The sequence below is a fragment of the Jatropha curcas genome, chromosome 5 (genome assembly GCF_041381405.1).
Source record: "Jatropha curcas cultivar XTBG-Jc1 chromosome 5, XTBG_Jcur_1.0, whole genome shotgun sequence".
NCBI classification, from domain to species: Eukaryota; Viridiplantae; Streptophyta; class Magnoliopsida; order Malpighiales; family Euphorbiaceae; genus Jatropha; species Jatropha curcas.
Genome location: NC_143155.1, coordinates 19,136,196 through 19,152,422, shown reverse-complemented (window position 1 = coordinate 19,152,422; position 16,227 = coordinate 19,136,196). Strand labels below are relative to the sequence as shown.

Below are 16,227 nucleotides of genomic sequence, written 5' to 3'. Positions count from 1 at the left end.
ACCACAAATTTGCACAAGAAAGGACGTAAAACCTGAGTCATAAGTAGCTTGAATGTGCTCGGTGCATTAGTCAACCCAAATGGCATAACCAACCACTCATATAATCCTTCCTTAGTCTTGAATGCAGTTTTCAACTCATCTCTCTCCTTGATCCTGATTTGATGATACTTGCTGCAAAGATCTATTTTGGAGAACACTATAGATCCTGACAGTTGGTCCAACATGTCTTTCAGATGAGGAATAGGGAATCGATACTGCACCATGATCTTGTTGATGGCTCTACTATCCACACACATTCACCAAGTCCCATCCTTCTTTGGTACCAATAAAGCAGGAACCTCACAAGGACTAATGTTTTCCCAGATATGTCCCTTCTTCAGTAATTCTTCTACTTGTTCTTGAAGGATCTTGCTCTCCTTTGGATTCATTTTATAATGGAGCAGGTTTGGTATCTTCGATCTAGGGATAAAATCAATCTGATGTTGAATATCCCGCAATGGTGGAAGTGTAGATGGTTCTTCAAGTACGGCATAAAACTCATCTAGCAACTCCTTGACTGGTGATGGTACTAGTGCCCCTTCATTAGAGCCTGTCTCTGGCTTAATCAGCAATGCCAATGCACCCTCGAACTTCTCAATGGCACCAGATAATTCCTGCACATTGGAAGAAACAGCTACTATGGATTTTCCCTCCACTTTATAAGCTTTGGCAAAAGATCCCGAAGGAAGGACAATGATTTTCTTATTTTTCCAAGTGAACATGTATGAGTTCTCTCTACCCTTGTGCAATGCATCTACATCAAACTGCCATGGACGTTCTAATAATACCCCGCAGTCATCCATATCCACAACATCACAATTGCCACAGTCTGAGTAGGACTTTCCCATTGAAATAGGAACCTTACAAACCCGGTTTACTTCAATTGTTGGACCCTCTTTACTCCACCCTACCTTGTATGGTGAAGGATGTGGTTATGTGGTAAATTTAGCTTTTTCAACCAGCTACTTGGTTATCAAACTTTTACAACTGCAACTATCAATAATGAGTCGACACACTGCTTCACCAACCCGACATTTAGCTTGGAAAATTTTTCTCCGTTGAGTTTCCCTTTCTTTTCTTGGAGAACACAAAATTTTCTAAATAACAAACGTGACCTCGCCTTCTTCTGAACCAGCCATGGATCCTTCATCTTCATCTTCTCCTTCTTCAACGTCAGGCACCTCATCAACTACATTAACCTGTCGACACCCTTCATTAGCCACCCTTTTCTTAGGACATAAGTTAGACGTATGCCCCGGTTTTCTGCAACGATAACAATAGTCTCTGGTTGGCTTCTGATATGGAGTCGACTTATTATTTCTGTCTGCCATGGGTGCCTTTCCCCGGGAGTCTTTCTTTTCTTTTGTTGAGGGCTGCTGTGAATTTTGGTTATTAATAGGAGTTGCTGCTCTTGAATTCTATCCACTATAGTTTCTATTGTACTGTTGATTTTTGGGTGAATATTGTTGCCTGAAGTTCTGATTACGATTAGACGGTTGTCGAAGCTGCCAGTTAATTCTATGTTCTGCACGTTTGGCCATCTCAATTGCATCTGCCTGTGTAGAAATTACAACTACACCCATCATACACATTATATCATGGTTCAGTCCCCTCTGATAATGAGCTACCTGCTAGGATTCGGGTTCATTGTTGTCACAACGAGCCTATAATCTCAAAAACTCTTTTGCATACTCATCAACTTTTTGGTTTCCTTGAAAACAGTCATGATACTTGTTATACAAAATTTGAGAGTGATCACTGGGAAGGAAACGTTGCTCAATCATCTATTTCATTAAAATCCAATCTCGCATAGGTTCAATCCTTCGACGATGACGTTTGTTTTGAACAGAATGCCACCATGCTGCTCCTCCTCCTTTTAGTTTATAGGCCATAATGGAGACTTTACGTTCATCCTCAACATTCATAATCTCGAAGAATCGTTCGACCTCTGCCAGCCAATCAAGGGTGCTTTCAATATCTAATGATCTTGAGAAAGGTTGAAGGTTCACCTTTATTTTATATCCATCATGAAAGTTTTCACCATTGTTTCTATAATCTCGGCCTCCATCATAACGATTTTGGCGCCTTATATAATCTGGTTGCTGCTAATTCGGAGCGTAGGTTGTGGGTTGCCTTGTTGGATTGCAAGAGTCAACTGTCTAATCTGTTCGGTTAACTCTTTGAATCTCGCCTCTATGGCTGTGAGTCGTGTCTCATGATTGTTGGCCATGGAGATACTTCGCCTTTTGGCTCTGATACCAACTGACGCAGAACGGTTACATGAATGGGAATAACGATTATACTCCGTCAGGAGTTTCGATCAATAATATTTGATCTGACGAATAAAGTAGTGAAATAAACTCTTAAAGAGGTTCATTGATATGAATAATGATCCAAGAATAATAATGTGTTTCCAAATAACAAAGTAGCCTATTTATATGTTTAGGCTAAAATATAAAAAACCCTAAAAATAACACAAAAGTCATAACTAGGTTAAATCTTAGCAAGGTCAGTGGCACGGGTGTGCTTGGGGTGACACGGGCATGCTTGGACTTCCAGGAGCTAGCACGGGCGTGCTTGTTGTGACACGGGCGTGCTGGCACTCGAAACATAATTGAGCTCCTCGGCATCGGCATGGGCGTGTTGGTTGTGACACGGGCTTGCTTGGACTTCTAGGAGCTAGCACGGGTGTGCTAGTTGTGGCACGGGCGTGCCTGCGTTTCTTGGTCTTGGGCGTGTCCCACGTGCTGGACTTCCACGCCCCTGCTCCTTCTTTTTGGATTTGCAGCAATCCAACTCTTCCATATATTTAAGAGCCAGTTACTGTACATCATCTTAATGACCTTAAATTCAAGCTGGAATTCGAGCTCTTAACGAGCTTAAATTTAAGCTTGAACTTGAGTCAATATAAACGAGTTGAGTTCGAATCGAGCTTGAGCTTAATGTTTATTACATGAGCCAAGCTCGAATTAAAATGCGAGCTCGAACTGAACCCGAGGTTTTATTATCATTCACATACCAAACTTAAACAACTTAAAGTTTGATTCAGCTCGATTCATTTATGGTCCTAAATTTTCTTAAGCCTCAAAGCAAGCAAGCAAGTAGAGACAAAATTTATCCTCTTAGGAGCAACCTATAAAAAAACTTTATAAATAATCCAGCCAACATTCATATCCGGAACCTGGGAAATAACAACATCTATAAGCACATACTGATGATCCAGCCAAAATTTAGTATATGCACCATTACCAATGGCGTACATAACTGCCTCTCGAAGCCTAAGCCAAGCCTTAGAAAGGCCCTTCAACATAGCAGAGGCATTAGACTGAATATCCACAGGACCCAATAATAACCTTGAGCTATAGGGTTTATACTTATCACACAAAACTTGAACCCAAACAGAGTGCTGACAATTGAAAAACATATATTATTTAATTGCGATTAATAATCATATTGTGGAAGATTAATGGAATAAAAAAACTTCATATCTTGCAAAATTATATTACACACCATTGTCATCATTATTTGTGAAATTGAAATTGAAATTAAATATTAAAAATTGCTTTCTTTTTCTTCCAAAATCTAAAACTTAAACATTTCTCTTTTCTTCTTTCACAGGCGGCCAATGGTGAGCTCTCACCGATAGTCGCATATTTTCTTTTTATTTATTTATTTATTTTGAATTGTCATTCAAATATTGAAATTTATTTTTGCACATCGATTTTATTTTCAGATTTAGCTCTAAGTTATTATTATCACCGTTATGGTGACATTGTCTAAGATCTTTCGTTATGTGAATAGTTATGCAGAAACAAGTGTAGATCTCCTCTATAATAGAAGAAAGAAATTTGAAGGTAATCAGATTAGACTTGTAGATCGATTATGTAGTCAAACAATGGCCATGAATAGCCACCAAGTGGAGCAAGTGATGGCCTATGGCAAAAATATTATGTTCAACTCGATCGAATTCTTCAAATCAAAATTGTATTTTTTTATTCTTTGTATAGATGGTTTATTATTAGACTTCCTATACAAAAAATATAGAAACATATTGATCTGTATCTATATTTGTATCCAGTTTCCTGAAACTTCTAATTTGATTTTTTTCTCAAAAAAAAAAAATAGAAATTGAATTTTAAATTTCAAAATCTAAAATTTTAAAAATTTGACCAATTCAAATTAATATATGAAAATTAGAGTGAAGTCATTTTGGACTATACTACATTACAATAAGAGTAAAATTGTGATTTATATAGGTATTATACTGTAATTATCCCAATTTATTAAAAATTTCATATTATAATTTAAAAAATAATAAATTTTTAAGCTTCTTGATTTTTGAATTTCAGGTTTGAATTTTATTATAGTAATACCCATAGCTAAAATAAAACTTTTGAATTTTACCCAAACTATATCCATATCAATCCAAAATTTAAAATTTAAATTTGACTGGATTCAGGTCGGATTCATATCTATTGGGCCGTGTTAATTTTAGCATCCTACTCGTGAGCATTTTCTCTTTTGCTTGAATGTCATTTTCTATCCACGCTTTGTTTGCTAAATGATTTAACGAAGGTTTCTTAGGATAGATCTGTTTGGTTGTTCTGAGTTGTTATTCCCTTTAATGGAAAAAAAAAATTACATGGGCATCAAGTCAATTTAATGGCATTCAAATTGGAATTTTTCTCACTCATATAAGCGGAAAGTGGGCAAAAAGAAAAGGAGAAAACCACTATATTACATGAAGTGATTTGGCTTAATCTTTTATATTTACTATTGAGATGAAAGTCTCGTTACTCTCCTCTCTCTTTTCTCTCTAGCCTTTTAATCTTAGTTTTGTTTTGGAGCGACTGTTGTTTATCAGCAGTAGCTTCTACCTTCTACCTTCTACCTTCTACCTTCTATTTTTCTTTTCGCTTCACTTCTTTTTATTTTTAATCTTTTATTCCCTTCCCTCTAATAAAATCAAATTTATTTTTTCTATAATAGATTTGTCCTTTTTTGGTTTTGTTATTATTATTTTGTCTCCATATTTGGAGTTTTTTCTCCCTTCTTTGTAGGAGTAATCCCTTCAATGTGAGGGTATATTACTAATTAAAATAATATGATATTTAATTTTATTTCATTGGAGATTTTATATCTTGATTTATAGGTGTAAATCTTTGATCAATATAGCCTAGAAGTGCGGCATGTTCCTCCATTGATACTATTGAGCCATAGCATCGTAAACTCATCATTCATCATATGTTGCAAATTCTTAGAAAAACAATCAAAGTATAGAAGATTCAGAAGAGTTATTATTTTATCGTCCAAAACACTTAACGGACTAGGTGCTGTTATAAAGATTTATATATTTTGTCAAGAATAAATCTAAGCAGAAAGATCGCATATTATATTTTTTAATTTTAGTTTTATTATTCAAAAGAATATAAATTCTTTTGATTTGTTAAAGGATCAGCGAACTCTATTAGCTACTAATAGTAGAGTTCTATGTCTGATTTATATGAGTATTTGTAATTCTTAATATTATTATTAATGAATTATATTTTAAAAAAATACTATTGAGATGAAAAAATAACTTTCATTTATAAAATTAAAAATAAACTACAATGTAATCAATCCTTAACAGAACAAACTCTTTATTATAAATTCATAAATTAAACTGACATAAAATACATTTAATTTAATTTTTTTAAAATGATCTCCACTTATAAAAATAAGTACATGTTGATGAAATAATAGATATACATAATGCTCTATTTAATGACAAATCCAAACCACAATTTAATCATGGGATTATGTATTTAATATTTATTATTATACAGTAATTGATAATAATTAATTTGCATTATACAAGATGCACTGTACAATAATTTATTTCATTTGTAAATAAACCATCAACAACAATCATAATTACTTACAGGAAAATCTAAAAATTTCACGTTATTAAGATTAAAAAGAAAAAACATTAAAAAAAAAAAAAAGAACAAGTGACACATCCTTGACATATACATAATAAATTATCAATATCAATACATATGATATATATGTGCCATGAAAAGATAGTCAATATATAAATATATATATTTATATATTGTTTCAACTAATCACATTCTAAACCATTTCTCTAATAGAATGTGCTTTATTAGCTAGTTCTGATAGACTTGAGCCAACAGAATATCCACGGACCATGCCAGCCGGATTCCGGTGGATCCGGCACCGGAATGAGCCTGCGTGAGTGGTCGGAGAGCAGAGACAATTTTTTGAGGTTTTTGTGTTCGACAATGCCCTGTGTAGCCTTGGTGAATTCTCTAAAGATGAACTAATCTTCTGGTGCTTGTTGGCTGTGTCAAAGTTTGGTGTCTGCACAGATATATTTGGACTATGTTTCTGAACAAGCTTTGCTGATTCCTTTTGATCCTTTCCTACTTCAGACATTTTGATCTGTTCAAACTCAATACACATATTAGTGGTATTTTGTACAATTTCTTTTTTTAATTATTAAAGGTGTCCTTTCGTCTTCTATTTAACTGTGTTCTTATACAACTTTTTGACAACTAGTTATTGCAATATACAATTAAGACATGCTAATACAATAAATAATTTTGCGAAATTATATATTCAATCACTTACTAAGGTGTCTAGTTAGTGAGGTTTAGAAGGTTTGGTAAGTGAGAATAATGGACAAAAGTAATAATTAAGTAGGGCAAGGGAAAAACTTACCTACATTTGATATATGGGTCTATCTATACACCAAATTAATTACAAACGATGTTTTGATTCAAATGAGGATTTTTCTGACCATACATTTAGAAAAAATATATATAATAGCATTTATTGAACACTTTAACTTGCAAAATTAGATTAATTAAACACTCATTAAAAAGTTAAAATTTACAAAATTATTATTCCAAAAGTCATGCTAACTAAATATCAAATCGATAATTTACGGTTAAAAGCCAAAACCCCTAAAAATTATTGATATTAGTGTTTGAAGGTGTGTAATATTATCAAAAATTTTCAAATTCAAATATATAATAGGTTATTCACAAAGTCCAAGATGCGTAAGATTAAAATTACGAAATTCATAAGTGAATTTATATAGTCAGCCTTTAATAATACAATAATTGAATGATTACCTCGTGAGAAGACATGATTTAAAACTTCAGCAGCTCTTCTTCCTGTTAAATATTTTCGACATGGATATATATATAAAAAAGAAGTTAGGCAAATTCCAAGTGCATAAAAGATAAACTCCAAAGATTGACATGATTAAAAATAAATTTTTTAACAAATGAATTTATCTTTTTAATATAAATTACATTTGTGTTTTGAGAATATTTTTTTAAGAGACATAGATGACTTGAATATTTTTCATTATATCTCTAGAAACTGAATATCAAAAATCAAACTTAAGATCCTAATCAAGTACACATGCCAATGAATGACAAAGAAATTGCAAATTGATAACCTAATTTTTATATTTTTGAAGGATTATGTATAAGCAATTAATGATAATTAATACTAAAAAAAAGTCAGAAATAAATAATTAAGAGGCTATTTTCATTATACCCAAATGCAGATCTCATATCATAGCAATAGAAGGCCTTAATGAATAATACAAAATTAAAAAAAAAAAAAATGATGATAAAATTGTACCTGACCTGAAAACTGAAGGAATAAGGGAAGAGAATTGTTTCCTCCGGTGATGGTCAAATGGGAAACTATTTATTACGAGATGACCCAAAAGATTTTTCTCTTCAAAGGAACAGAAAAACAATCAAATGGGCAAATGTTAACATTACACTGCAATAGTTGTTGTTAGGTTAGATTTTTTGGGTCCTAATTCCTGTTTGGCCGTTATCAATTTGTGGTAATCTCTAATAAAAAATTTCCAACCACTAACTTATATTGTTCCTCCCTAAATGCTAGCTTATTTATATTTATGTTTTAAACGATTGATTATTAAAATATGTTTTTATTTATTAAATAGAAAATATACAATCTACCCATAGTTATTAAGATTCGATTTAATCAGCGGTTCACATATTAGCTAATTTGCTTCTAACAACTAAGTTAATGATATTTTGGTAAAGATTTTAATTAGCAGCTGATCAAAATCCCAATTAATTGTTAATTGCATTAGATACATTTTCGAGATTTTTTCTTATCACTTACCAGCTAATTTATATTTGAATTATATTTAATTTTATAAAAATAATTAATATTAAAATTAATTTTTTCTCAAATTAATAATTTTATGTAAGATTTATTTGTAATTATTCAAAATTATTATAAAATTTAATTAATATTTCTATATCATAACCAAATAGCATACTTAGACATAGCTAGCCAGTCGTAAATGCATACTCGACTTGGTCATACATCCAGATTCGAATCCACTAAAATTTTATCAAACAACTAATATTAAAATTATGAGCTATTAGTAACTGCTATCACATAAACTAAACAAAACAAGCGCGTCAAATGTAAGGCAAATCGTTTAAATTTAATGGTCATATGTAATTTTTGTTTTCAACAGTATTTATTATACAAACAATTCGAATCAATAGCCCAACTATAAGAGGCAATTATAGATTTTTTTAAAGGATAAACTCATGTATTTTCTGGAAATCAAATTTATCACCTTAATCTATAGGTTCTTTGTAATAGTTATAAGTTATATATATATGTTTACAGTTTGAATTTCTTTTTAAATTTCTAAATACTTATTTTGAACTCAATTACAACATTTTTTTTTTTTTTTCCAAATGAACGGACTGTCTCTGGTTTGTTTGTATCACTGAAACTTGCTTACACTAAAAACATCGGTTTCAACCGTTTCGTTTTGTTATAGATATGGTTTTGGTCCGTGCGTTGTTGAATTTTCAACTAGAATCTTTGCCACTCGTCAATTCTCTCTCCATTGCAATCTTACCAAATTTGCTTACATCTTCATAGCAATAGAAACCGTCCCTCACGGTCTTCTAATTATTTTGTCTCTATAGCACTGCTGGTTATAAACCTTCCCTTCAGTTACTGTAGACACTATCTAAATAAAGACCAAGTACTCCATTTTTTGTTACTCCTAAAACCCACTTCCCAACCAAGAACATGTCCTCTGATCTACAAATGAACCAAGAAGATCAAGAATCAAAATCTTGTCAATTAATAACAGATCTATCACTAAGCACAGGTGTATCTGTCTCTAAATTTAAGAAACAGAAAAGCTTAGATGAAGGTAACAGAAGTGAAATGAGAGGTTCGAATGATAGGGCAAATCCTAATTATTACCATCAAACTGTTGATGGATCTACGAGAGCATATCATCCTTATCATCAATCTATGTTGTATGGGATTAGCAATAATTTTAGTAGCCAAAGTGGTAAAATATCAACTTCTAATGGTAGATCAAGTAGTGCTAAATCAACATATGAGAAACTTCACCACAGGATGATCAAAAATAGAGAATCTGCTGCGAGGTCGAGAGCAAGAAAGCAGGTATGTTCCTTTTTTTTTAAATATTTTTTCGATTAAATTCATGTGAAATTCATTTTCTTCATAGAGAAAATTTTATGTTTGAAGTAATGATAGATTTTCTTTCTTCAGTGATCCTAATATTAGGTACAGGTTTAATGTGAATAGAAGCATATAATTAAAAAAATAAATAAATATGTTTTTTTTTTAAATTTCCTTTTTATATATAAAATGACACGGGAGGGATGAAGAAGCTGCTTTTTTTTTTTTTTTTTTTTTTTAATTTATTGTTTTATTCCCTCATTCCCTTCAATGGCACAGGCTCTTGAAGCTCAACAACAATTGGAAAATGAGGAGCTCAAGAAGGAGAATGAACTTCTAAAAAAGATTGTGACGGTATAATTTAATTAGCATTGCTAAATTACAATCTTATTTTTATTAAAGTACATTGGTTATATATATAAAATTATATATTTACGATGCTACAATTTTATCTGTGAAGGTAACTAATGTTTGTTTCGAAGACTTTTCATTTAGGTTGTATTTAGTGAAATATAATAAAATGTATTTTTAATGTAATACTCATTATTTTAAATCTGTATTTAACACGTTAAACTACAATTATAATTCAAATATGCTCAATTTTCAAAATTTGAAGAATACAATATATATTGTGAATGGGCTTTGATGATTTTATGCAGTTTCTTTTAGCTATTGTGAGGGCAAAGCGCATAAGGGTGCCAACATTGTCAAGGAGCTTCTCAGCACCATTCTAAATGCTATAGAAAGTGAAGAATAGGAACAAACATTGTGTATATGCTTCAAATTGACCTTATGACAATAGGTAAAAGTATGAAATAAGGACATAGTACTGGGAATAAATACTCTTTGTATTGAGATATATTAATTTGAAGTTATGTTTAATATATTTAATTTTTAAGGTTATCTACTCATTTTTATGCATTTATTAATTTGAAGTTCCTATTTGATGAAGTAAATGTTTAATTGAAAGTTCAAATTATCTGGATGCATTTTGGGTATTAATTTGTCGTGTAATGAATAAAAGAATATTTTGATAGTTTTATATGTTTGGAGGTTATTCAGAAACGAATTTAATGCCTTTAAGTAGGCATAATCATGGTTCAATTTTAAATTAGAACCGAATCGAAATCTACTCACACTTAACCGATTGAAAATGACATCAAACCATAAAAAGCGGTCATAGTATGAAACCATAACAAAATTGTCTATTGATGATTTGTTTTCAGTTCCTCACTTTTTTTAATAAGAATAGTTAGTTCGGTTTAAAACCATAACAAAAATGTTTTCAATAGTTATATTTATTATTATTATTATTATTATTATTATTAGTATACAAGCTACAAATCTAAAAAAAATAAAAAACTTGAAAAAAATATCTACTTTCGATTTTAAATCAGACCAAAAAGCAACGGTTCTAAAATCATTTTGGAAATCGCCTAAAAATGATTTGGTTTCAGTTTCATATTTATTATACTGAAACCAGCAATTCTGTAATCGAAATTGTAAATTTTAAAACCATGGTCATGCTTATTTTCATGATATGCATAATGATGTCGAGATTATTCAGAGCATTTTCAAATATGATGTTGATACATAATATTCAAATATTTTGATAATTTTGGAAGTCTTTAATTGTCATGTTAATATGAAGGAAATTATAGTCTTTTACATGCATGAGGGTTAAATTAATTTCGAGATTATGTTGAATTTTGGTGGTGAAATAAGCTAAAATTACAAAAATGGATTGAATGTATTTTATTAAGGATAATCATATATTTCTTGTTTGAACTTTTCATTTTTTTTTTATTCTAGTATGTAAATAAAAAAGGATAATGATCGAGAGCATGAATGTTTGAAAATTTACAATTAAGTGTCTCTGACTTAGTTGGCTAACCAAAAAGGTAATTGCAGGGATGAAACCGGAGTGGGTATTCACAAATTTTAAGCTACTCGTATCCGTATTCGTTTAAAATTTTACTATCCATACTCATTACAATCTATTTAAATAACATTTAAATATCCTTTCGAATTCGTTTAAAAATTTTACTACCCACATCTATCCAAACCGATTTAAAATACCGCTTAAATGGGTAGGGTACTATGAATTTTAAATTATCCAAATATGTACTTATTTAAAATATATTTTATACTAATAATGGATCGGGTATTGCGGATACTCACTATCAAACCCATTTAATATAGGGTAACGGGTTCCAGGTATGCAAAGACCTATACTCATATTCGTTATGAGTTGTAATTTCACTATCTGTATTTGTCTCAAATCTATTTATAACTACATGTATCCTCTTTAAACAGATAAGAGTGAGGCATGATTGTGTAAGACCCGCTTTTTAACACATTGCATGTAATATCCCCAATTTGACAGTCTCGAATATTCTGATTGCTATGGTAATTATTGCTATTCGGAAGGATAGAATAATTGGAATTACTTTAATTTGTTAATGAGGAACTATTAATTATAAGTTATGATGTTTAATGGAAATCAATTTTGTTATGAAAATCAAATTAGAAGAATGTTAAATGAGCTTAAGCTTTTGTCACGACCTGTTTCCATGGACGGGACCGGCACTAGGGCTCAGGTAAGTTTAAAGCCCCCGAAGCCCGTAGTAAGCCTAAATTGCTAAAATTCAACTATCTGAATATGCATTTTGCTTTGATGATGAGAAGCTAACATGAGAAACTAACACGAGAAGCTCCTTAGGCTAGCACCATGATTTAGCATTTAATGGATTAAGGTCTAATTGTGTATATATATATCATCAATTTGGTACTTCTTGATATTCTAACTTGTTCAGTAATTTCGGTTATCCGAGCAATCTAGAAATTGAAAATGGCGAGAAACACTATAGTTAGAGGGTATTAATATTAATTAAATGGAAATTAAAGTATTTATGAATCAATTTAAAAGATTAAAGGGAATTGAAAATGAGTTAAAGAAGAATGATTTTTCAGAAAAGCACAATTTTATCCACAAGTCCCAAAAATTGATAATTTTGGCATAATGTTGCTTAAACATGACTGAAATTATTAAATAGACTTTCTTTAGACCTAATTGGGACTAAAATAAAGTTATAAAAAAGATTTAGGTGCAATTGTAAGAAAAGAGAATCAAAGAAAGGATTAAGGTGCAAAAAGACAACTAAAGGAGATGAAGGGAATTACCATGAAAGGCTTTGATTGCCACCTATTTGTGATGAGTCATAAGGCACCTCTTGCTCATTTTTTGCTAACAATGGTCAAAACTCCATGAAAATAGAGAGAAAAAACTCTTAAGGCAAGCTAAAAGTGCATGAAAGCTTAAAAATTTTCAAGTGATCCTTAAGAAAAGGTTGGTTATATTCTCTTCCTCTTTCTTTTCTATGGTTTTATTTTTTATTTCCATAAACTATGATATGAGGTGCTTACTTATTGTTGCTGACTTGATGGAGATGATGTGATTATAAGTGCTTTTAAGGTGATTAAGGATGGTTAAGCATGAATTTGACGTCAAGTTTGCATAATTGATCAACTTGGATAATTTTAGTCATTTGATTGATAATTTATGGATTAGTTATTATGATATATGAAAGGTAATTATACTATTTAAGTGTTAGAAGAATTGTTATGCATAAATTAGTGGTGGAATTAAGTTAATGATGCTTAATGAGGTAAAGTATTACTTAAGTCTATCACAATTGAGCATCCTGAAATTTAGTCACTAAGATGGACTAGGTTAAATAGGTAAATGAGTTCCAAAAATTATAAAATTTTATAAAAAAAAAACTATTTTAGTATGTTGAAAAGGTTGTGGTAAAACGGCTAGTGCAATGGGTGAAGAGAAATGGAGTTATAATTAAATGAATGCAGGCTGCTCAGTGGAAATGCTGATTGAAATTCAGGTACTCTGTTTAGGTTATTTAGCTATGCAAATGAGCTCCAAAATACATGAAATTTTATATGGGAGTAGCCTGAGATGTGAGAAAGATTATTTTAAAATTTTATGACAAATGGATTTAAGGAACTAGAGATATAGCCAAAGGAAGGCAGGCTACTCATATCATGGAACGCTATATTCCACTAGTTTGTAAGGAGTTTATCATACTTTTAATATGTTATTAAGTCTCATTATTTTAGTTGTTATTTTAATGTTTTTAGAATGTGATTAAGTGTGGGAAATAAAGTAATTCATGCCTAAATTAAGGTCATATGGTAGTTGGTTAAGCATAGTGAAATTGAAGGAAAAGCATGAATACTACATTTCAATACTTAATTTACATTCTTAAGATAGTATATGTGTGTTTATTGAGTAGTATGGAGTTAATATGAATATTAATTTCATGCTACAGTATCTGAGAGGAAAGGATTGGAAGTTAAGTCAATAAGTAGACAAGTAAGGCTAGGAGAGCCTTCCAATTCATGTTAGTGCACTATATTTATAACTTATATTGTTTAAGTGATAAGTAAAACAGTTTTAAAGAAATGTTTTATGAAAAGTTACAAGGTAAAAGCAATATGCTAAGCATACTATTTTATGAGCTTTTATAATAGAAAAAATTGATTTATTTATCAAATATTTATATCAAATGAGATTAAATTCAAATGTGATTATTGAATTTGTGAATTGATTATAAAGAAAGCAAATGCTAAAGTTATAGCTAAATGTGTTTTATATAAAATAATAAAGAGCTAATGTTAAATGTTTTATGAAGTATTCATTTGAATGGAAAATGGAGGATGATCTTGAAAGAAGGGATATAGAAATATTTGAGCAAAATGAAATGTTACCCATTATGGCTAATGATTGATTTTTAATGAAGATGTTTTAAAGGTCTAACTGTTGGATTTAATTTTCTATTGTGGGCTTAATATGTAAAATTAAATATGTACAGCAGTCCAATTGTAAAGTCAATTTCAAATGTGGTATTGATTGTGAATAATTGACTATTGAGGTATCAACTAATTATAAGTGTAGAGACCATTATATAATTCCTATTTCGTTAAAGGACCGAAATAGGAATTGTACTAACCCTACAGGTATATAAAGGTCGTGGTCCCCAGAGGAGTTGAACACGATTCAGTTTTACGTTCCTTTCGTATTGCTTCCGCTAAATCGATTCTTCAATTCTCTGGAAGGCTGCAAACCTAATTTTATACATCAAGATCGACGAACAACGATGTCAGGTACGCAACCTTTTCTTATTCAATCTATTTTGTTGAATCTAGTGGTTTGCACGATCTAGGTTATTATTGAATTATTTGAGATTAATTCTTACAAGTGGTATCAGAGCCTTGTGCATAATTGCTAGATTTTAGATTGGTTTTTCGTATTTTTTATTTATTTATTTGTTTACCCTACTGTTTATAGATTGAGGGTTTTGTTTAATAAAAAAAAAATGTATATATATATTTTTGTTCTCACTGTTCTTCGGATTCCCAAGAACAGGTAAGAGGTTTTGAACAAACGCCATTGACGATTAATTGTTCGTGTGATATTTTATATATTTATTTTTTTTTTTTTTTTTTGCCGGATTTTGTTTAAAAAAAAAAAAAAAATTCAGATCGTTTTTGGTTGGCGGCGGACCTGTTCGTTTTTTGTTTTTAGGGTTAGGGATGGCAAATTACGGTTAGGTCCCTGGAAAATTTCATATTAGTCCCTTAATTTTCTGTAATTTCATATTGGTCCCTTAATTTTCTGTAACTTCAGATTAGATCCTTTAATTTTCTATAACTTCAGATTAGGTCCCTAAATTTTCTGTAACTTCAGATTAGGTCCCTAAATTTTCTGTAACTTCATATTAGGCCCCTAATCTTCTGTTTTCTTTCGATTAGACCCTGAACTTTATTTATTCAAATATATTTAGTCCTATTTTATAATTTAGTCTCAAATTTAGTGACTTAAAGACTAGATTATAATTTTTTTTGGACTAAATAATTTTAGATTATTAAATATTTAGACAATCAATTCATTTAATTGCAATTGTTTTGTTTTAATTACAATTAAATGATTTAATTTGTCGACTTGAGATTAAATTTTGGAGTGATTAAGTCCCTATTGTGTTTGATATTTGTTAAAATAAATTGATTTGATCAATAAGTCACCAAAGTGACCTCTATTGCTTGAATTGATTTATTTTAGAATATTAGACAAGTGTATTAGAATTCGTTGCAGATAGTTAATCGGCCCAAAGGAAGGTTGCTATCTGGCTGAGTTTTGAATACATGTTTGGCAATAAATATGTGATAATTGTTTGATTATTTTCCATGACAATGATATATCGGCCCAAAGGAAGATTTATTATTTGTCAGGACTATGTTATCAATATTTGATTGCTGCGTTGAGATACTAATTACAAGTTAATGTTTTACATCCAAAGATGAGAATATTAATGTTGTGTCTGTATCTTATTTCCATTTTTTGATCTCTACTTATGTGAATTGTTTCATTTGTGGATTGTGAGCTTATACTTATCTATTTGTTTATTTTCTCCGATGTCAGCTAACATGTCATTTAATCCTGATTGTGTCCCTAAACTTGAGGGATCAAATTTTGAGTCTTGGAAATCAGACATTATGATCTTTCTGGGCTGTATGGATTTGGATCTTGCATTCAGGATGGACGAACCTGCTCCTCTTACTGATACGAGCACTGATGTTCAAAGGGTTCAGTAT

General features: G+C 30.8%; 2 protein-coding genes across 2 annotated transcripts; one reads left to right on the top strand and one right to left on the bottom strand.

Moving 5' to 3' along the window:
• Window positions 1-296: 296 nt before the first annotated feature.
• LOC149496331 (uncharacterized) lies at window positions 297-1,370 on the bottom strand. Its single transcript, XM_089721324.1, has 2 exons — window positions 1,155-1,370; window positions 297-950 (listed from the first exon to the last, which is right to left on the bottom strand). Exons 1-2 carry the CDS (start codon window positions 1,368-1,370, stop codon window positions 297-299), a joined length of 870 nt encoding a protein of 289 aa, XP_089577450.1.
• Window positions 1,371-8,995: 7,625 nt separating this feature from the next.
• Window positions 8,996-10,461, top strand: LOC105639126 (uncharacterized). The gene is made up of 3 exons (XM_012223075.4): window positions 8,996-9,540; window positions 9,838-9,912; window positions 10,218-10,461. The coding sequence occupies exons 1-3, from the start codon at window positions 9,154-9,156 to the stop codon at window positions 10,290-10,292; spliced, it is 537 nt and encodes a 178-aa protein (XP_012078465.1). The 5' UTR covers window positions 8,996-9,153; the 3' UTR covers window positions 10,293-10,461.
• The last annotated feature ends 5,766 nt before the right edge of the window (window positions 10,462-16,227 follow it).

Coding starts and splice junctions, on each gene's coding strand:
- LOC149496331 (XM_089721324.1), bottom strand. CDS start 1,370: ATGGCAGACAGAAATAATAAGTCGACTCCATATCAGAAGCCAACCAGA. Junction 951..1,154: donor CTGGTTCAGAAGAAGGCGAG/GTCACGTTTGTT, acceptor TCACCATACAAG/GTAGGGTGGAGTAAAGAGGG.
- LOC105639126 (XM_012223075.4), top strand. CDS start 9,154: ATGTCCTCTGATCTACAAATGAACCAAGAAGATCAAGAATCAAAATCT. Junction 9,541..9,837: donor GGTCGAGAGCAAGAAAGCAG/GTATGTTCCTTT, acceptor TCAATGGCACAG/GCTCTTGAAGCTCAACAACA. Junction 9,913..10,217: donor TTCTAAAAAAGATTGTGACG/GTATAATTTAAT, acceptor GATTTTATGCAG/TTTCTTTTAGCTATTGTGAG.